The sequence below is a fragment of the Notechis scutatus genome, chromosome 9 (genome assembly GCF_049901735.1).
Source record: "Notechis scutatus isolate UNSWTSFEM ecotype Mainland chromosome 9, rNotScu1.2, whole genome shotgun sequence".
Taxonomy (NCBI): Eukaryota; Metazoa; Chordata; class Lepidosauria; order Squamata; family Elapidae; genus Notechis; species Notechis scutatus.
In genome coordinates this window covers 7,089,188-7,110,988 of record NC_142017.1, presented here as the reverse complement: position 1 = coordinate 7,110,988, position 21,801 = coordinate 7,089,188, and the positions used below count along the sequence as shown (strand labels likewise).

The following is a 21,801-nucleotide window of genomic DNA, read 5'->3' as shown; positions in this document are numbered from 1 at the left end:
TTTATATATTATTATGCCTGGCAAGTTTTAATCATGTGACATAAAGAGGAGAGATCAACCTTTTTCGGAACATATGCAATCTCATGTCATTACTGTGCCCTTAGGGAACAAGTTCATTTTTTTTAAAAAAGATGCTGCTTTAATAGAAAATAATAGAGATGTGCAAATCACCATTTCCCCCATCAGCGATGATTTTAACTCCCCATTCTATGTACGACCCTTTTATCCAACGTCGTTGGAAAGCAGGAGATTTAAGTCAAGGAGATGTAATGAATAAGGACTCCCTCCCTGCGTCCCTGGTTCAGGTTATGCCTCTAATTACTGCTAATATATTCCTTTAGGTGACACTTGGGGCATTTGGCCAAGAGGAAGAAATTATATCTAATCCCTTGTCTCCGGGCGCAATTAAAGACATCATCTACAACAAGTGCAATTTGCAGGACGAGAGGGAAGCTGTTCTTCAACAAGAACTTGTCATTCATATCGGCTGGATCATCTCCAACTCCCCCGAGTTATTTAACGGCATGCTAAAGATACGTGTGGGGTTAGTAAATCACTCTCTTAACCTGTTTTAGTGATGTCTGTGAATCCTTTTATCCCATGTGCACAAATTGAGATGCCAGGCTGACGCGTGTCTCCTGAAAACGCTTGGAGAGAACTTCTAGAGCCTTTCCAAGTTTTACCACTAAGTGTTAAATATGAATAGAAATAGTCTGAGAAAATTGAAAATTGAAATGTTCCGGAGTCATGGTTCAGAGCTGGGATGGCTTAAAGTTTAAGAAGCTGAGCTAGAAAGTGGACAGCTCAGGTTGAGGACCTGAGGCCTGCACGAGGGGGCGAGTTCCCATCCTTGCCCCAGCTCCCGCCCACCTAGCAGTTTGGAAGCAATAGCAATAACACTTAGACTTATATACCGCTTTACAATGCCCTCTCTAAGCAGTTAACAGAGTCAGCATATTGCCTCAACAATTTTGGGTCCTCATTTTACCCACCTTGGAAGGATGGAACAAGGGCTCTGAACCTGTTTTCTCACCCCTAACTACTGAGAGCTAGAAGGCTGCTGAGGATCATGTGTTCCTGTGATGACCCAGAGAGTGGTACAAAGGCAACACTGTCAGATAATCAGTAGGAGTCCCTTTATTAGCTCCAACTTTGCCCCCAATGTCCTGGTTACCTTCTGGCTGGAGAAAAAACTCTCCCAGGAACAGCCTTTGGCTGCAGAGAATCAAGTCCAAAACATGGTCAACAAAAACTGTAACTATAAATCCAATCAAGGAAAAATGAGGTAATTAGGGCAGGAGCAAGAATTCCAGACGTGAAGGCACAGCAATAACTCAACACGGTTCGGAAGACGCCAAGAACACAGATAAACAAAGTCAATACAAGATAAACTCATGTTTGCTCCCAGCAGCTGCTGCACTCAGCATGCGTCTCTTTTAAACTCTCTTCCCAGGTGTGCCTAATGAAGGGAATCAGGGCCCTTTCCTCTCCCGTAAGCCATGCAATCCATGTTGCTCTCTTCTCTGTTCCTCCCTGCATGCCCTAGGATGAAGAGGGGATGGGCCTGGGTCTTCCTCTGAACTCCCTCTCCCTTGTTCTACCTCTTTCCTGCTCTGCCCAGCCCAGCCGGACTTTGCCTTTCCCCAATTTCCTCCACAGCCAACTCCCTATCAGCTATTCGTCTTCCTTCTCGGATTCAGATTCTGACAGGGACATGACAGTTCCCTTTTTATATCTGCATTCATCTTTTAGTCTACAGTAGTTGCCATGTTAGTTGTAATTAGAAATGGAATTTTCCACTTCACACAGAAGCCATAGTTCACAATTCATTTAATTTAATCACAATTCTGCAGTTTGGGGTGCTTCCCCTTTGACGCCAGTCAGTTGTGTGGTTTTTAGATTGCAATTTTACTCCTTTAGCTTCTCACAAGTTCAGGCTTAGTAGGTATATCTGACAGCTACACCTGCGCTACCATTTCAGCATAGATGTGAGAGGTGATAGGTATGGCGTGAGCTCCTCAGTTACAGCTTTACAAGTGGCCTTTATAAGATTCTAAACAAACCTTTAAAATGAAGTTCATTTTTAAAAAGCTTTACGATGCTATATTTTCTGCTTGATAGTTAATTTACCTTCCCAAGCTAAATTTAAATTTGGTTCCAGGTGCCTCTTGCGAATTTTTCCCTTGAAATTCTTTAAGCCATAATACCATACAATCAATTTATGCTCGCCTCTCTCCATAAATAATCCAACCCCCAAACACCACTTTCATTATTTGTTCTAGATGAAAAATACCAACCTTTTCCACTTAAACCGGATATAAAGAACTGTGAATTTACCTGCAGCAGTAAAATGGGGTGACAGACATTCATGCTCCTAATTTAAATCCATCTTTAAAATCTTTTTTACATGAACGTACTCATTAAATCAAATCTTTTCGTTTTACTTGGCTGCTGTATTGCTAAAAATAGCGTGCCTTGTCTGCAAGAAAGCCAAGAGTATTTTTGCTTGGTTGGAACTAGGTTTTCATTCATGATTAAAAGCCATAGTGTACCGATGTGCCACTGTTAAATCTGAAGAGTCCTTGGTCATTACCGAAACTAGGTAAGATAATCAGGACTAGCACTGGTGATGTTACCTAGTTAGGTAATGAAACGTCTGCAAGAAAACAACCAAGCTCAGAGATCACCAAACACTCCTCATTTCAATCCTCAGCTACCCATATTCTCCTTTATTCGTCCTCTTTTAACAGCCCCATAATCCCTTGCAGGGTGTAGAGTGAGCAACTGAATGGAGCGGAGTGTTTACTGGACGGATGCCTTTCCTGTCACCAATGCGGAGTTCTTTTTCAGCAGATATATTCTCAGTGTGTCCAGAGAGAGGAATATCTGCCTCTACCTAGGATCAAACTCACAGCCTCTTGGCCACCGCACCACTCCATATTCTCCTTTATTGGCACTATTAAATCTCAGGGTGTACTGAGCTTGAAATATTTCTACCCATTATGAAACGGGATTGTTATCGTTCATATTTGTCGATGGAGATTCTCAGTCACTCAGGTCACGGTTGTCCCAAGGGTACTTTTTCAAAAGGCAATTGGACTTTCTTTGTTTTTCCTTGAAGACGTTTCACTTCTCATCCAAGAAGCTTCTTCGGTTCTGAACTGAGCTGACGAAGCTTCTTGGATGAGAAGCGAAACGGCTTCAAGGAAAAATCAAAGTCCAGTTGCCTTTTGCAAAAAGCACCTTTGAGATGATCATTCATATTATTCAGTCACTATATCCCACGTGATTCGGGGTTGAAACTGCAATTATGTTGTGGACAGTTTTGTTTCTTAAAGGGAGAAACAGCAAATCATAACTCAGTGCCTGAATGAGTATTATTTTTTTCCATTACTTGACCCCGAGTAGTTGTTTGAACATGAATTAATAATGCATTAACACCGTTTCAGTCGTGCATGTTGGACAGAGATAGTTGAAGGGTTTTCTGTGCTTCCTTTTTTTATAACCACAGATAACTTCTACTTGGATACTAAGAGGTCTCCTTGGAGATGCCCACAGGAACAGGTTGAAGGGGAGAAAAGTGGGAGTTTGGATAAATCAGATGACTGGTAATCAAATCCATGGAGCTTTATGTCCTGATAAATAGGTTTCAAAATTCCTTTCCAACCAGAGGAACAAATGGCAACTTAAAGAAGAGGAAATTTATTACCCAATAAGCTTTTATGGACTAGCATCCATCAGGGGATGAAATATTAGCCTTCTTTTCTGTCAACACGCCTTACTCTTTCTCCCCTGTGCTCATGCACTGCACAGGCTTAAGCCATAATCTTTTTCTTCTTTGAAGTCATTATTTCTGCCATGATCAAATACAGGTCCTTTCTCTGGAAATGATTTCCTTGCACGGGCCTGTCCCCGAAGACAGAAGGAGTTAGTTCTTTCTGAAAGAGCATTTACCTGTCTATTCAAGGGAACTTTCTCCTCCTCCTCCTCCTCCTCCTCCTCCTCCGCATGTCATTTAATTGCTGTTAAGAGATAAACCTTTTCCTTTTTTACAAGCTGCTTTAAAAGCTGCGGTTAGACATCAAATGCTTGCTTGGGTGTTAATGAGGAACGGATGGCACCGGGGATATGGGAATTGCTTAGTTGACAGGCCCAAAACATAGCTTTATGTCCCTTCACTTCAGCCCTTTCCATACTTGACAGCTTGTTAATGGGGCTCTTGAGAAGTCCTGTGGCTGGCTTGGGATGCCCCTGTTTAAAGGGACCACCTAAATATGTGGGTAAAACATCAATCTTTATCTTCACACTTAAACCCTGAACATAAAATGGATTGATCTTCAGAGTATGTCAATGAAAACTCAACCATCCAGGCCAGAGGTATCTAAAAAAGGTTAAATCGTGGCAACCGGACCAACGTTTATTAAACGGAGACGTTTCGTTACTCCTCCGAGTACATATTACGTTGCATATTGTATTTACATACTGCATTTCATTTTGGGGAGAAATCCCTCTGCAGTTGCTATGCCATAGGTTAGTCTCTGCCTAACCAAATATTCATTCTGAAGTAACTGAAGAAATTGATGAGTATTGAAATTCCTCAGTTGAATAAATTTTGGTCTAGTTGCCATGATTTTAAGCTTTTTTTTTTTTTTTTTTTAGATCGATTGATTGGGGAGATTTTCAGCCATCATTCTGCCTTATCTTGAGCATCCCTTCTCAATGGTTGCCCCCCCACACACACACCTGTTTCACCTTGCATATTTTACAACATCTTCAATAAACACAATTCCTGGGCAATAGCTGGAAAAAGAAGCCAGCTGCCCCTAATTAAGATCACCCTTAATTGCCTTTTAAGTTAATGCAGATTATTGCAAATTAATTTGGAGATATTAAAGAGTCTCTGATACCATCCTTTTATTAAAATATATAGGCCTGAGATATGCCTGGATGAATGAACAGGAGGTGAGTCCTATTAGATACGATGTTAAGGACTATTGCAGAACTGCTAATAAGAAGCACTGAGGCAAAGAAATTAGAACAGTGTCCTGAGAAGTAGGTGTTTAATTCATGAAATTTTATTGTGCTCCCAAATTGCATTTCGTTGTTTTAACTTTTATGATTTGGTCCTGAACTGAAATAAAATTGTTCATTTCTCTGTTTGAAGGATCTCCTTTTGTATAAAGAGAGCTTTTTGCCCTTGTTACTAGTTGAAAGATGCAATCATTGTGACTAGTAACCATGAGTAAACCTTATTTTGCATGAATTCATCTAACCCAATATCTTGTAGCAACGATTTCACAACCTTGCATCTCCCTTCTTTCAGTTTCTTTGGATGTTATCCATCAACATTGGGGTCGGGTGGTGGTGGGGGAAATGGGAGGATAATGTTTAATGTTTAACTATTTTAAAGGATAAAACGGCTGGACTCATTGGGTACAAGATGGGCGGCAAAGAAATCTGATGAATAAGTAAATAAAATACAGAATAAATATAACAGAATAACAGAGTTTTGAAGGGACCTTGGAGGTCTTCTAATCAAACTCCTGCCCTATAACCATTTCAGACAAATGGGTGTTGCATCTCTTCTTAAAAATTTCCAGTGGAGGCAAGTTGTTCCACTGATTAATTGTTCTAACTGTCAGGAAATTCCTCCTTAGTTCCAGGTTGCTTCTCTCCTTGATTAGTTTCCACCCATTGCTTTTTGTCCTGCCTTCAGGTGCCTTGGAGAATAGCTTGACTCCCTCTTCTTTGGGGCAGCCCCTGAGATATCAGAACACTGCTATCATGTCTCCCCTAGTCTTTCTTTTCACTAGTCTAGACATACCCTGTTTCTGCAACCGTTCTTTATATGTTTTATATAAAATCAGGCTGAACAAAGGAGCAAGTCAGGCCTTTCTTAAGTCACCTCCCAAATTTAAACTGTGTTTTTTTTTTCCATCAAGTTTTGTTATCTGTAAGTTAGATTTTTTTCCCTCTTTGTCCCAAATAGTAATTGCAAATGGTATTTTGGGGTTGAAAATGTTTGTGGGTTGTTTTGGAAGGAGGAGATGAGAAAATCTCATTTGTACGCTGCTTTCCATGACGCGTACATCCAGATCTGTAAGTCCATAACTGCCAACTAGTATCCTACTCTGACCCCGTCACTCCGTTTCAGATATGTGATGTCCTCAAGATTTCCTTAAGTGTCAGTTTTCGTTGCTTCAGAAGAAGAAGAAGCCTTTAGCAGCCCAGGTCTCTGCCAGCCAGAATGTTTGCATCTGCCCAAATCCTTCAAGCTGTCCCTCCCCACCCTCCCACCCCGTCCCAAAGATGCAATCCTGTACTTTTGCATCAACACAACTCGGTGTGGGTATGGAGGAAAATTTTAAAACATGTAATGAAGGATTAGAGCTGTTTCTTTTCTCTCCTCTCTGTCTCTGTGTCTCCCCCCACCCTCTCTCTCTGTCTCTCTCTCTCTCCCCCACCCTTTCTCTGTCTCTGCCTCTCTCTCTCTCCCCCACCCTTTCTCTCTGCCTCTGCCTCTGTCTCTTTCTCTCTCTTCCCCCAACCTTTCTCTGTCTCTGTTTCTCTCTCCCCCCACCCTCTCTCTCTGCCTCTGTCTCTTTCTCTCTCCCCCACCCTCTCTCTCTGCCTCTGCCTCTGTCTCTTTCTCTCTCTTCCCCACAACCTTTCTCTGTCTCTGTTTCTCCCCCATCCTCTCTCTCTCTCTCTCTCTCCCCACCCTCTCTCTCTGTCTCTCTCTCTCCCCCCCTCTCTCTCTGCCTCTATCTCTGTCTCTCTCCCCCCAACCTTTCTCTGTCTCTGTCTCTGCTTCTCTCTCTCCCCCATCCTCTCTCTCTGTCTCTCTCTCCCCCCACCCTCTCTCTCTGCCTCTGTCTCTGTCTCTCTCTTCCCCATCCTCTCTCTCTGTCTCTGTCTCTCTCTTCCCATCCTCTCTCTCTGTCTCTCTCTCTCTTCCCCATCCTCTCTCTCTGTCTCTGTCTCTGTCTCTCTCTCCCCCAACCTTTCTCTGTCTCTGTCTCTGCTTCTCTCTCTCTCTCCCCCCACCCTCTCTCTCTGCCTCTGTCTCTTTCTCTCTCTTCCCCACAACCTTTCTCTGTCTCTGTTTCTCCCCCATCCTCTCTCTCTGTCTCTCTCTCTCCCCACCCTCTCTCTCTGCCTCTGTCTCTCTCTTCCCCATCCTCTCTCTGTCTCTCTCTCTCCCCCACCCTCTCTCTCTCCTCTATCTCTGTCTCTCTCCCCCCCAACCTTTCTCTGTCTCTGTCTCTGCTTCTCTCTCTCTCTCCCCCATCCTCTCTCTGTCTCTCTCTCTCCCCCACCCTCTCTCTCTGCCTCTGTCTCTGTCTCTCTCTTCCCCCCTCTCTCTCTGTCTCTGTCTCTCTCTTCCCATCCTCTCTCTCTCTCTCTCTCTCTCTTCCCCATCCTCTCTCTCTGTCTCTGTCTCTGTCTCTCTCTCCCCCAACCTTTCTCTGTCTCTGTCTCTGCTTCTCTCTCTCTCTCTCCCCACACCCTCTCTCTCTGCCTCTGTCTCTTTCTCTCTCTTCCCACAACCTTTCTCTGTCTCTGTTTCTCCCCCATCCTCTCTCTCTGTCTCTCTCTCTCCACCCTCTCTCTGCCTCTGTCTCTCTCTCTCCCTCTCCTCTCTCTCTTCTCTGTCTCTCTCTCTCCCCCATCCTCTCTCTCTCTCTCTCTCTCTCCCCCACCCTCTCTCTCTGCCTCTGTCTCTCTCTCTCTCTTCCCCCAACCTTTCTCTGTCTCTGTCTCTGCTTCTCTCTCTCTCCCCCACCCTCTCTCTCTGTCTCTCTCTCTCTCCCACCCTCTCTCTCTGCCTGCCTCTCTCTCTCTCTTCCCCCAACCTTTCTCTGTCTCTGCTTCTCTCTCTGTCTCTCCCCCCAACTCTCTCTTTGTCTCTGTCTCTGGCTCTTTCTGTCTCTTCCCCACCCTCTCTCTCTGCCTCTCTCTCTCTCTCTTTCTCTTCCCCTCACCCTCTCTCTCTCTCTCTCTGTCTCTCTAATCTCCCCTTAATTTCTACTGAAACCAGTTGGCCTCTGTCAGCAGGGAGACTGAAGGCTGGAGCCAATGATGTCTCTTGCATAAATTCCCTTGATCGGGTGCCTTGAGAGACAGTCCGGCTGAAACGAGTCATCGCAAGGGAGTCTTCCACAAATTGTAGCCATAGATACACGTAGGCCTCTGTCCCACCACCACCCACGCGCCCCCGGGTGTTTTTGTCTCATGTATTCCTTCCTATTTGCTTTCAAATGGGGAAATAAAAACAGAGTTGGGGGGGGGGTTTGTGTGTGTGTGTGTGTGTGTGTGTGTTTTGTTTTTAGGGATTCAATTCGTCCAGTTATGAGGGCGCTGCTGTAACCCCGTAGACGTTTTGTGTAAAGTTATGTGGATCATGTCTATATGTTTACTTCTGTCACGTTCTCCTCATAAGCTAAACAAATAGTCCATTGTGAGTAAGTGAGTGAGTGAGTAAGAGAGACAGAGAGGGAGTGTGTGTGTGTATATGTGTGTGTGTGAGAGAGAGAAGGAGATGGAGTGGGGATTAAGGAGTGAGTGAGAAAAAGAGGGAGGGAGGACACAGAGAAGGAGATGGAGAGGGGATTGAAGGAGAGAGAAAGCGGAAGGGAGGGAGGGAGAAGGACAGAGAGAGAAGGAGATGGAATGGAGGGAGAGAGAGAGAGAGAAAGAGAGAGAGAGAAAGAGAGAGAGAGAGAGAGAGAGAGCATTAAGTACTGTATACACTGTGGTAACCTTGTCCTAGCTTGTGTATTTTGCACATGGCTGAAAACTTCAATAAACAGTTGATAATGATGTGTTCCCCAGCCAGTTTCTGGGAAATTAATATTATTTTAAAATGGGGAATTTAGAAGACAGATAGAAATTTACAAATAAACCCTTGGTGACTCAGGCTAAATAGACACAGGTTTCTGACAGGCAGCCTTAACTGTTAAACAAGATGAACAATCTTTAGAGAAAGTATCAGGGAAAAGCTTTGAAGGGAAAGAACCTGGGAACTTTCTATTGGCTTTAGGAGCAAATACTAAGGCTGAGCTGGGACTCAGAGGAGCTTTTTTTTCTTCTGAATTCTGGATTTAGCTCTCTAGCCTCCTTTAGCCCCTCCTTTATAACTCACTGAAGGAGGTAGATCTAAGGGTTCAAGTCGAGAATAAAACAGATCCTACAAGCTTGATGTCTGCCTCGCCTGAGTTTAAGTCAACTTTTCTCAACCACGAGTATATACAGGTAGGCAGGTAGTCCTCAACGCACAATTACAATGGAGCCCAAAATTTCTGTTGTTAACCAAGACAGTTGTTGAAAGTTGAAATTCTTGACTTCAGGAAGCACAAAGTGGGTAAGGTAGATTGCCCAGATGATTTGAACCATCTAAACTATTTCTTCCCAAGTGGTTGTCTGGTTGCCTTGGCCCCAGCATGGCTAATAAAATGTGTAATTTTAATTGTGCTTGTCAAGAAATAGGACTTACTGCATGTAAACAGAATTTCATCCATTGAATAAGCAGAAGCAAAGCCAATTTTTTGCTTTCTCTAAATAAATACATAACCAAAACAGTCAATTCGGGCTGATCCTCAAAAGCAGAGCCAGACTGAAGCCTGGTTGGTACTTAAGTGGAACATTTCATGAGGAAATCCCAGGATTTTGATTAAATTGGCTTTTTCTTCCCAGCTTTTTTTTTTTTTTTTTAATAATAAGATGACAATCCTCGGGGAAAATTATCTCATATCGTCCTTTAAGCATACCGTGTTGTCTTTTTCCACGCATGACATCATTTAACACCCATTCCATATGCTGCTTCTCTTCTAAATAATCATTTTATGTTTGTAGAAGCATATTGGATTGGTCATACTTTGGTATTTTTGGGGAAGGCTGCAGCCCCAAAGCATTTTGAAGCCCTGATGGCGCAGTGGTTAGAGTGCAGTATTGCAGGCTGACTCTGCCCACAGCCAGGAGTTCGATTCTGATCGGGCTCAAGGTTGACTCAGCCTTCCATCCTTCTGGGGTTGGTAAAATGAGGACCCAAATTGTTGGGGGGCAATAGGCTGACTCTGTAAAACCCCTTAGAGGGGGCTGTAAAGCACTGTGAAGCGGTACATAACTCTAAGTGCTATTGCTAAAGAGCCATGGTGGCACATTGTTTAGAATGCAGTATTGCAGGCTAACTTTGCCCACTGCCAGGAGTTCAATCCTGACCAGCTCAAGGTTGACTCAGCCTCCCATCCTTTGGAGGTCAGTAAAATGAGGACCCAGATTGTTGGGAGGCAAAATGTCGACTCTGTAAACCACTTAAGAGAGGGCTGCAAAGCACTACGGAGGGGTTTATAAGCCTAAGGCAGGGGTCAGCAACCTGCAGTTCTGGAGCCACATGCGGCTCTTTTGGCTCTCTGCTGCAGCTCCCTCTTGGCTGATCCCACGACTGGCTGGCCCCTTCCCTCCCCGTCAGTTCTCACCTGGCCTGAGAAGGTAAGGGTGATGGCAGGGGGATAGTGACTCACTCCATATTCCAGAGCAGGAGGTGACTGGGTGGGAGTGAGCGATGTCGAGTTGGCCACGCCCACCCAGTCACACCGTATGGGAAGCGGGCCCAAATGGCTCTTTGGGTGTTTTAAGGTTGCTGACACCTGCCCTCTCCCCTCTTTGGAAGAGCTTTTTAGCTCCTGCTGCCTTAAGAAAGTTCAAAACATTCTCAAAAATCCACCTCATCCTGGGCACCCAACTATTACCATCTGGTAGATGGTACCGAATAATAAAAACAAGGACAAATAGGTGGAAAAACAGCTTCTATCCCAGGGCAGTAGCTCTTTGGAATTCTGATGTATAGTGCAATATTGATGCAATATCAGGGGTTTTCAGTTCAATGTGTAGAGGGTGAAGGACGTGTGTTTGTGTTTTTTTTTTTTTCATGGTCATGGTCATGATGTGCAATGAAGATGGTGTTTGATTTCGTTGCAATGACAGTAAAGTAAACTAAACTAAACTAAGGGCAATTGCTATTAAGCAACTCAGGTTTTCAGCACTATTGCATCTAAACAGAAAAGGTGCTAAGACAGCCGTGATTTCAACTTGGAGGCCAGCTCCTGTTTTCGTTCCTTTTGCATTTGGTTGATTGTGACAGAGATGAGGGCAATTTCCCAGTTCCTAAATAATTCCCCAATGTTTTCCTTTGTCAGATGGATTGTGCACGCTATGAAATACGAACTGAAAATCCGAGCGGGGGAGATGCCTCCCGTGGATTTATACCAGTTGTCACCCAGCGAAGTGAAGCAGCTTCTGCTGGATATCCTTCACCCGCAGCAGCAAGGGAGGTAAGCCCGTTTTTTTGTGATTTCAAATCTGGGAGAGGGAAGCAGAAGAAGGCGCCAGGTGAGCCCTATTTCCCACTCCTCTGTCTACACGAAAGTGGTTTGCTTTAGCATCAGTTTTTGCTAACTTCAGCTAGCAGCATCCATCCCCTGTATTGGGACTTGCATCCGAGGTGGTATTCAGCAGGTTCGGACTAGCAGCAGAAATTTTGAGTAGTTCAGAAAACCGGCAAATCCCACCTCTGACTGGCCCCGCCCCCATCTATTCTCTCCCATCTGATTGGCTGGGTCTTCTTTTGTTGCCCTGCACAGGAGAACGGAGCTGGAAAGCAGGTTAGTGGGCTGGGGAGGGAATGGGGATTTTGCAGTATATCCTTCCCCTGCCACGCCCAACAAGCCCACCTAAGCCACACCACTACCCCCACCAAATCATGTCCACAGAACCAGTAGTAAAAATGTTTTGAATCCCACCACTATTTGCATATCTACTTTGAGACCAGGCAGGGAGCCAGCATAAGCCAAGACCAGATCTTTCAAAATACTGCATCCAGTTTTGGTTGCCACGCTGTCAAAAAGATGTTGGGACTCTAGAACGAATGCAGAGAAGAGCAACAAAGAGGATTGGGGGGCTGGAGGCTAGAGCATATGAAGAACGGTTGCAGGGAGTGGGTATGTCTAGTTTGATGAAAAGAAGGATTAGGGGAGACATGATATCAGTCTTCCAGTACTTGAGGGGCTGCCCCAAAGAAGAGGGAGTCCAGCTATTCTCCAAAGCAACTGAAGGCAGGACAAGAAGCAACAGGTGGAAAGTAATCAAGGAGAGAAGCAACTTAGAACTAAGGAGGAATTTCCTGACAGAACAATTAATCAGTGGAACAACTTGCCTCCAGAAGTTGTGGATGCTCCAACACTGGTATTTTGTTCCTGAAGACCAGAGAACCTTCATTTATAATGAGAAAGATCGGAGGTGAGGATTGCTGGAGGAGCGAGAATTCTCCCCCCCGATGGAAGGTCCTGTCACCAATTCACAACTAGAGGCAGTAGTTGAGTTGCTTACCAGCCACTTGTTTAGCTTAGTTACAAAGGCACTGAAAAAAAGGACTGGTGGCAATGGTTCATATTTATGACGGTTGCCGTATCTCGGGGTCATGTGATCCCCATTTGCGACCTTGTGACAAAGCAAAGTTGATGAAGAAGCCAGATTCATTTAACAACTGTGGCCAATAACATGGGGCAAAACTTACTCAACAACAGTCTTGATTAGCAACAGAAATTTTGGGCTCCATTGTAGTCGTAACTCGAGGACTACCCATATTCCTGCCAGCTCCACCCAGCTCTTGTTCCACATTCACGTCTCTTTTATCCATTTCTCCCATCTGTGATTTGGTACCGAGAATGAAAATGAGGTCATCTCTGTTGTATGCTAAAATCAGAACGTAGATTTTTTTGGACTCTTATCTTGGCACCTCGTTTTCTATTCCGTTTGAAGATTTGTGAATTTGAACCCCCTACAGAAAAGTGAGGTCGAACTTTTGCAAAACTTAACTTTCTATCAACTGGGGATATTTTAAAGTTGCTAACGTTTTTGGCATCTACTGGGGGGAGGAAGGGTGGGCTCACTTTTTGTTCCTTCCTCAAACAACATCGTCTGTTGCAGATTTGATGCGGGTGTTTGCAAAAAGTGATGTTTTTAAAATAACCGAACATTTGGCGTGTAAAATTCACTGCCAAATACATTTATGTATATAAATGCGTGTCTGATACCGGCACCTGCTTCCCTCACCCCACCTCACCCCCCACATAAAGGGCATTGCTTAATTTTCTATTTGCTACCAGCTCCTGCTATTATCGATAACATTGAATGTGTGTGTGTGTGTGTGTGTGTGTTTCTGCTGAGAAGGGTGAGAAGATGGTAAATGTCACACTTCTTTTTTTTTTTCTCAGTCACTTTCGGTCCCTTGCTACTTAAGAAGATTGAATTCTTGAAGAAAACAGTCTAAGCCTTTATGTATCCTTAGAGCTTGGATTTCATTCTTCCAGCTTAGCATCCAATGATTCTGTTGCATGAATCAAAACACAGCCTGCTTGACAGCTAATCTAGGATAGCTTTCGCCCTAATTTTCTTTTTTTAAAGAATACAATGTCATTGGACCCCTGTTTTCATGACAACTTTTTTTCGCATTATCTCTTTTGGGTCTGAAGCATAGGTGATATTCAGCCGGTTCTGACCAGTTTTGGAAAACCATTAGTGGAAATTTTGAGTAGTTTGGAGAACCGGCCAATCCCACTTCTGATTGGCCCCGCCCCTGTCTATTCTCCACCTCCCGAGTCCCAGCTGATTGGCTGGGTCTCCTTTTGTTGCCCTGCACAGGAGAACGGAGCTGGAAAGCAGGTTAGTAGGGTGGGGGGGGAATGGGGATTTTGCAGTATCCTTCCCCTGCCACGCCCACCAAGCCACGCCCACAGAACTGGTAGTAAAAAAAATTGAATCCCACCACTGGTCCAAAGCTATAATAAGTTCTTCAAAATGAAGAAATATGTTTTCATTCTCTGCTGTTTTCAGTTGTCCTCCATTTTAGGGTTTCTTCTTCTTCTTGTCCTACCCTCAGGTGCTTTGGAGAATAGCTTGACTCCCTCTTCTTTGGGGCAGCCCCTGAGATATTGGAACATTGCTATAGGTTAACCTATAAGAATAGATTAACCTCCTCTTTATAAGTAATAAAATTATTGGTTATGTTACATGGTACTGTTTTCAGTAGAAAGAGCAGATTTGAAGCCTTCTTAGATAAGCAGAATGCCAAAGACACCGAGTCAGCCTATAGTAAGCTCACTTCACGTTTATATCAGATCCTGCATTACTGCGGTAAAGATTCTGGTGCAATGTATACCACTTCCGTAAGCACTGTGTCATTTCAGAGGGTATATTAACCTATAACTTGTGTGCTTGGGGTCTCTTCTGCCTTCTTTTAGTGAAAAGGTTGTGACCACTGTAGTTGCGCGTGCCAATAAATGAAGCTCTGTTGCATCAGTTTGCAAAAATACTCTGGCCCCTGATTTGAGTACCTCAGATTTTGATGTGACATCATTTACATCAATTTACATCAAGTCCTTAATGGATGGTTTAAAATGATGTCTATTATGTCCTTTGCTCAAATTCTGCCATTTTGGGCAAAAAAATAAATAACCCCCCGCCTTTTTATATTCTCTTAATTCAGTGGGTTTCCTGAAGAAGGGACATATCTTTTCCCCAATTTGCTATTTTAAAATGAGATTTCATCCTACACGTTCGCTAAACAGAACTTGTGACAGTAATTTCCTAAATAAATTATCCTTCTAACGCTGGAAGGGCAATGGGAACTAAGATTAAAGTGCAGTTAAAAGCTGTGCTTTAATTTTCATGGCTTGACAAGAGTGTGAAAATAGAAAAAGCTAAGATAACTTTCAACTATTCAAAGCTTTGAATTCATTCATCATATTAACTTTCAGTTGTGACCCAAAGAGATCAGTTTTGTTCCACTGCCTTTATTCTCTTAGATAAAGCAGTTTAATGCATCAAAAATCTTTATACCGTTCAGTAAATATTTTGTCTGCTAAAAACTGAGCATTTTGTATTAATTTTGGAAGGTTTTTTTTTTTACACACATCTCCACCCTTAATAGCTCAGGAGGCTTACAAAAGTGTAAGTAAAAGAGCAGAAACGGTTAAAACAAATATTTAAATGTTATTAAAATGACACAGTTTTAAAGAATTGGAATGTTAAAAGAGATAAAACAATAAACAAAGCCTGGGTAGGTTAAAAAAAAGTCCTTAATGCCTTCTTGAATTGTAATATTAAACTAGACTTCTAAAAAAATTAAAATAAGTACAGGTAGTCCTTGACTTACAACAGTTCATTCAATGATGATTTGAAGTTATAATGACATTGGAAAAAATGACTTGCCACCATTTTTCACCGTTACAACCTTTGCAGCATCCCCATGGTCATGTGATCAAAATTCAGAGGCTTGGCAACTAGTTCCTAAGTTATGACGGTTGCAGTGTCCTGGGGTCATGGAATTCCCATTTTTGCAATCTCCTGGCAAAGAATGTCAGTGAGGAAGCCACTTAACAACCGAGTTACTTGCATATCGTATCAAGAGCCTCAGTGGCACAGTGGTTAGAGTGCAGTACTCCAGACTACTTCTGCTGACTGCTGGCTGCCTGCAATTTGGCAGATAGACTCTCACCAGGCTCCAGGTGAACTCAGTCTTCCATCCTTCTGAGGTGGGTAAAATGAGGGCCCAGGTTGTTGGGGGCAAGAGGCTGACGCTGTAAACTGCTTAGAGAGGGCTGGAAAACACTGTGAAGCGGTATATAAGTCTAAGGGCCCTTCCTTCCTTCCTTCCTTCCTTCCTTCCTTCCTTCCTTCCTTCCTTCCTTCCTTCCATCCATCCATCCATCCATCCATCCATCCATCCATCCATCCATGGTGGCACAGTGGTTAAAATGAAGTATTGCAAGCTAGCTCTGCCCACAAACAGGAGTTCGATCCTGACCGCCTCCAGGTTGACTCAGCCTTCCATCCTTCTGAGGTAGGTAAAATGAGGACCCAGATTGATGGGGTCAAGAGGCCCTTCCTTCCTTCCTTCCTTCCTTCCTTCCTTCCTTCCTTCCTTCCTTCCTTCCATCCATCCACCCATCCATCCATCCATCCATCCATCCATGGTGGCACAGTGGTTAGAATGCAGTATTGCTGGCTGACTCTGCCCACAACCAAGAGTTTGATCCTGACCAGTTCCGGGTCGACTCAGCCTTCCATCCTTCTGAGGTGGGTAAAATGAGGACCCAGATTGATGGGGTCAAGAGGCCCTTCCTTCCTTCCTTCCTTCCTTCCTTCCTTCCTTCCTTCCTTCCTTCCTTCCTTCCTTCCTTCCATCCACCCACCCACCCATCCATCCATCCATGGTGGCACAGTGGTTAGAATGCAGTATTGCTGGCTGACTCTGCCCACAACCAAGAGTTTGATCCTGACCGACTCCAGGTTGACTTAACCTTCCATTCTTCCAAGGACAGTCAAATGAGGAGCCAGATTGTTGGGGGCAAGAGGCTGACTCTGTAAACCGCTTAGAGAGGGCTGTGAAGTACTGTGAAGTGGTATATAAGTCTAAGTGCTATATCAACTGCAGTGATTCACTTAACAATGGTGGCAAGAAAGGTCATGAAGTGGGTCAAAGCTCACTTAACAAGAGAAATGTTGGGCTGTCATACGTTGAGGACTACCTTTATATCAAATATTTACCTCAAATGCACCATTCTGTAGAATGTTTTGCACCTCAGAGATTCGTGTTCACTTTCTCACTCCCTTTAAACAAAAGCCCAACAACCTGGTGTAATGACTCGTGCCTACATTATTTCAATTTGGAAACATCTGTTTTACTTAAATGGTTTTTCCCCCCTTGTAGATGCTGGTTGAACCGGCGTCAGATCGACGGCTCCTTGAACCGAACACCGAGTGGATTCTATGACAGGGTCTGGCAAATTTTGGAGAGGACACCCAACGGGTTAATAGTAGCTGGGAATTTCTTGCCACAGGTAAAGCCACATCTGTGGGATTCAGACCATGTTTTCCCTTTGCAACCTTTTCCATTTCTAGGAGTTGTAATTTCACTTTCTTGCTAACTGTGCTTGAGGGAGTTATTTTAAGGAAAGGCTGACCGGCCATCTGCCTTGGTGAGAAAGCTGAATTTGTAGCACACAGTGGTAAGGGTTGGGTGCCAAGCCTAACCAGCAATAAAAGTCTATTACCTTTGATGTTGCTTAGTGCCACTAATGAAATTCACTTTAGATTCTCCGTCTTCCTTTTTTTCTGCAGCAACCGACTTTGTCTGACATGACAATGTATGAAATGAACTTTTCTCTCCTGGTTGAGGACATGTTGAGAAGCATAGATCAACCAGAGTTCAGGCAAATGATTGTAGAGGTTGGTATCATACAGTGCTAAGTAAATGAAATGATTTATCTGCTCATTCCTTCAAAAAGAAAAAAGAACTATTTGAGCAGTAAACGAATTTCAAGTGAGGGCCATTTTTCCCCTCCCAGAGCCTCTGCATGGACTCTGTACTTACCTGCATTGAAAATGGGCCACGTGGAGACTTCTGGGAGGGTTGGGTGGGGCCATCCGGTTGCTTCAAATACCGGTTCGGTGAACCAGATGCCAATGTAATATCCGGTTCACCCGAACCAGTAGAATCCCATCCCTGATGTTCTTAGAACTATCCTTGATATCGTATATTTATAGTTGTTGTACCCTGAATGTACCAGTGTCAGAAGAGGAACCCACCTGTATGGATCATTGTTCACTAGTTAGAGATTCACGTGGATGAGATTCTGAACTGAACCTTTGAACAGGCATTCGTGTGAAGGAGTTTTTCATAAGCCCACTCTTAGCCCAAAGACTGGCTGAACCTGGCAGATATGGCAGACAAAGAATTAAAACACCTCCCTTGTTTTACACAGTGTATTAGCCCCATTGCAATCTTCTAAGAATGCTTTCACATTACATTTTGAGAAATATTATTTATTGCAGCCATCCCTAGGATTTAAAACGTTTACCATCTGAATGGGCCAGCAAAACATAAGAACTACCATAGTAGTAGGAGTTGTAGTATACATCTTCTCAATTTGCTGCAGGGCGTCTCTGAAATTTTCTTCTTCTCTCCCTCCACCCCATTCCAGTTGTTGATGGTTGTTTCTGTGATTCTGGAAAGGAATCCCGAATTAGAGTTTCAGGATAAAGTGGACTTGGACAAACTGGTGAAAGAATCGTTTAATCAGTTCCAGAAAGATCAGAATCAATTCAAAGGCACTGAAAAACAAGTCAGTATCATCCTTATTCCCAAGTTTGTGCTCTGCATGACCTCCCACTGTCTCACTTTGTCTTTCTGGTTGATGCAAACGAAAATGTTGCTTTGATTGTGAAGCCTTCCATGTTTTCTTCTAGCGAATGGAAAAAGTTAGCTAAAATTCTAAACAACATCACTTATTTACCTAATTGCTCATGGGAATTTGGCTTTTCTGTCTTGCTGTACAAGGAGCTCAAAAGTTAAAAATGGCTGCTCCCTATTGAGAACACGAGGGAAGAAATATTTTGTTCCTTGTTATCGATTATAGATCTCTGTGCAGCCCCGGTCACTGAATTATTCTCCCCATTCCTTTTTTTTTTGTGGAGAATTCATTCCAGAAAGCAACTTTTGGCATTTTAATGCGCGTGCGCGCACACACACACGCACACACACACGAAGGCAACCATTGCCAAACGGCCATAGACCTCCCTGGTTTAAGAATCTCATCTGGACCCTACCTCTCCCCCGGCCCAAACCTTCCAAAGAACAAATTTGTGTTGCCACAAAAAATCCCTTTCCAGTTGTCCAAAGCCATCTAAAGGCAACCTAAAGGCAACTAAAGTCTTAGCTGCAAATGCCCTTGATGGACAATCGCTCATAAATGTATCACCCTGTGTGACAGCTGTCAAATTGCACAGCTTGAAAGTCGGCTCATCCCACTGTTGTCTTCCTGTAGAGCAGTATCCTAAAACGATGGGAGCTTTCTCACACTCTTTCGTGCGAAATGGATCTGCAACATTTGAGTGTGTACCCTCTATACATTGGAGAAAATCTATGATGGGGCTGTGTAGTCCATGGGTCCACGTTTAAAACATGTATCCCAAAGTTCCTTGACGTTGGTGCTAGATGACATGAGCCCTTGGTGTCTTGCAAAACTGGGTTTTCCAATTCTTCATGCCCACTTTCCACCTTTCCTGATGTTGTTTGTTCACCCTGCTTGTTGTCATCTTCCACCTCTGTTCATCAGCTCCTTCCTTCCTTCCTCCCTTTCTTTCCTCTGCTCCAAGGTTCCTCCCCCGCCTCCTCTTCTCCAGCTTAGAAGAGCTCTTCCCTACCACCGGCACTTCAGAAAGCCAAGGATGCTTCAGCCCGCCCAGGGGGAGGGTGTGTTGTCATTGGAAGCAGGTGCAGCCACAATAGCATTTGCCCTTGCAGTGGGACAATAGCTCTGCACCAAACACAAATTGCAATTGACAAGCTCTCCCCAACACCAGGGACAGAGTGACTCACTGGTGGCCTAGAGGATGATGAATTGCTGCCTTGCCAGGGTAAAGCTGTTCTTTACAGCAACATAAAATCTCTGACTCATTGTGTTTGGGACCATCATTTCCCTTGAATTCAACACAGATCTTTCCAAAAATGCCTGCAGGTATTTTTTTGTTTCTGTTTCTGTTCTGTGATGGTTGTTCTTGTTATACACATCTTCCTTCCTGTGTTTCTCATGGCGCCCCAATATTCCCCCTCCCACCCCATCCTCTTTGGTCGAAATCCAAAATATTCTTTAAAAAAAAATTTAAGATAGAGAATGTGGAGGGCTTGCTTTGTCCTGTCAATCACCCATCCCATCTGCATGTTTCTCTTTTTTTATATGAATGGCAAACTGTCTGGGTCAATTTGTTTACATAGTACTATTTATTATGTTCCTAATTTCTACCTTTTTTATCCAGCCATTGGTAAAATAGGTCCCAAGTTTGAAAATATTCTGTGTCTTCTTTTATTTTCAGCTTTCATCTGTCTATTTCTGCACAGTTCAATATTTTTTAAATTATATCTTCTTCTGTAAGTGCTTGCTCACTTTCCCAATGTTGTGCAAATACAATTCTTGCTGCTGTTAAGACAGGCAATATCAAATAGACATTCACTTGATCATATTTTTCTGGCATTATACCTAACAAAAATAATTCTGGGTTAGAATCTTAACATTTTTTTCTAACCAAATATGCACTTTCATCCATTTTTTTTTTTTTTGCTTTTGGGCATGTCCACCACAGGTGATAATATGTGCCCAGTTTTGGATCACATTTCCAACATTTGGCAGACCTATTTTTAAAACATTTTTTGCTAGCCTTGCTGGTGGTAGGCGCCATCTGCATGATTCTTCTCGTTATTACCTAAGCCTGAACTTCTCCATCAACAGTTGTGACTCTGTCTGTTTGTGCAGGACGACATGACTTCCTTTTACAACACCCCACCACTGGGGAAAAGAGGGACGTGCAGCTATTTGACAAAAGCTGTGATGAATTTATTGCTGGAAGGCGAAGTGAAGCCTACCGCAGAAGACCCTTGTTCCATTAGCTAAAGCAGCTGGAGCAGAAGATGGTGGGAGCCAGGTGAATGCCATGAGTCTCTAGCTCTTGGCATGTGAAGCTTCATTTCTCATCATTGTTTGGACACTGTGATGCATAGTCATTAGGAAGAGCTCCATTGCTTGGAGCAACAATCTGTCCAGTTGGTTTCATGTAACAAAAAAAAGCATATTTAATTAAGGGACATATTCCCCTTACAGCTCCTAGGTGGCAGTCAATGATATCCATCTTGCCATCATGGCTATTTGTTGGCTGAGTAAATGCCTGATACTCTCCATATGTACGCTGCTTGAGAATGACAGCTATTTAGAAGCAATAACTAAGCTCCCGTCTAGAGTTTAAGCCTCGCTTAAGGTGAATTGCAGCTTTATATTTATTCATCCAATCATGAATTAATGTAACTTTAATCATCCCCCACACACACACACATGCTTCCTTCCTTTGTCCTGGTGTTAGTTACTGACAAGCTTCCTTACGGAAATTGAATACGGTAAAGACGTCAGTTTTTTTAAAAAAAATAAGCGATCCATCATTGTGAAGCTGGAGGATTTCTGGACTCTGAAGAAATAAGGCTTATCTTTGGATTTGAGGACATCGATAAAGCTTAAACGTAAAATTAAAACTCTGCATTAAATACTCTTTTGGATTTGCCTGTAATGGGTTTCTGCGTTCTTGAGTTGAAAATTGGAAGCAAATGAGTATTTTTTTAAAAAAAAGAAAATCTTGATTTGTCCTTCAACCTAGCATAGAAGCCGCCCGGAGTCAACTTGTAGTATAGGTGAGCAGGATAGAAAGAGAGAGAGAGAGAGAAAGGGAGAGAGAGAGGGAGAGGGAGGGAGGGAGAGAGAGAGAGAGAAAGGGAGAGATGCTTTAGGAGACATCATGCATAATATCCTAGATTGAAAGCAGATTCCATCTCAAAGGGGGAAGGAATCCATGTTCAAACATGTGATTTCTACTCACATTGACAGAGTAGCACAATGGAAAAGAATTTAGTTCCCTCCATATAAATAAATAAAACACATTGGTTCAATGGGAAAAGTCTCAGGTTCTAATCTTCTTCAGCATAGGCCCTCCTCACCATCTATCACCTATTATTTGAGATGGCTAGGAATTTTAGGAGTGCAAGAATTGGAGAGCTAGAGATTATCCAAGTCTAGGTTCTGTGTACAGTTTTCATAAATTAGACCTTCACATGGTGGATAATTAAACTCCAGAATTTAAAATGAAAAAAACAAAACAAAACCAGATTAGAATCATTCCTGGAGAATCTGCTGCCTTCAG

General features: G+C 43.3%; 1 protein-coding gene across 5 annotated transcripts in view; it reads left to right on the top strand.

The window, feature by feature from the left end:
• PHKB (phosphorylase kinase regulatory subunit beta) overlaps positions 1-21,156 on the top strand; it is a 106,265-nt gene extending 85,109 nt beyond the window's left edge. For all 5 annotated transcript variants that reach the window (XM_087971492.1, XM_087971488.1, XM_087971489.1 and 2 more), the window contains 6 exons: positions 342-544; positions 11,199-11,333; positions 16,772-16,901; positions 17,182-17,289; positions 18,045-18,185; positions 20,373-21,156. In XM_087971492.1, coding sequence (XP_087827618.1) covers positions 342-544; positions 11,199-11,333; positions 16,772-16,901; positions 17,182-17,289; positions 18,045-18,185; positions 20,373-20,510 — 855 coding nt within the window. In that variant the 3' untranslated portion in view covers positions 20,511-21,156. The remainder of the gene's footprint in view (positions 1-341; positions 545-11,198; positions 11,334-16,771; positions 16,902-17,181; positions 17,290-18,044; positions 18,186-20,372) is intronic.
• Positions 21,157-21,801: the final 645 nt, after the last annotated feature.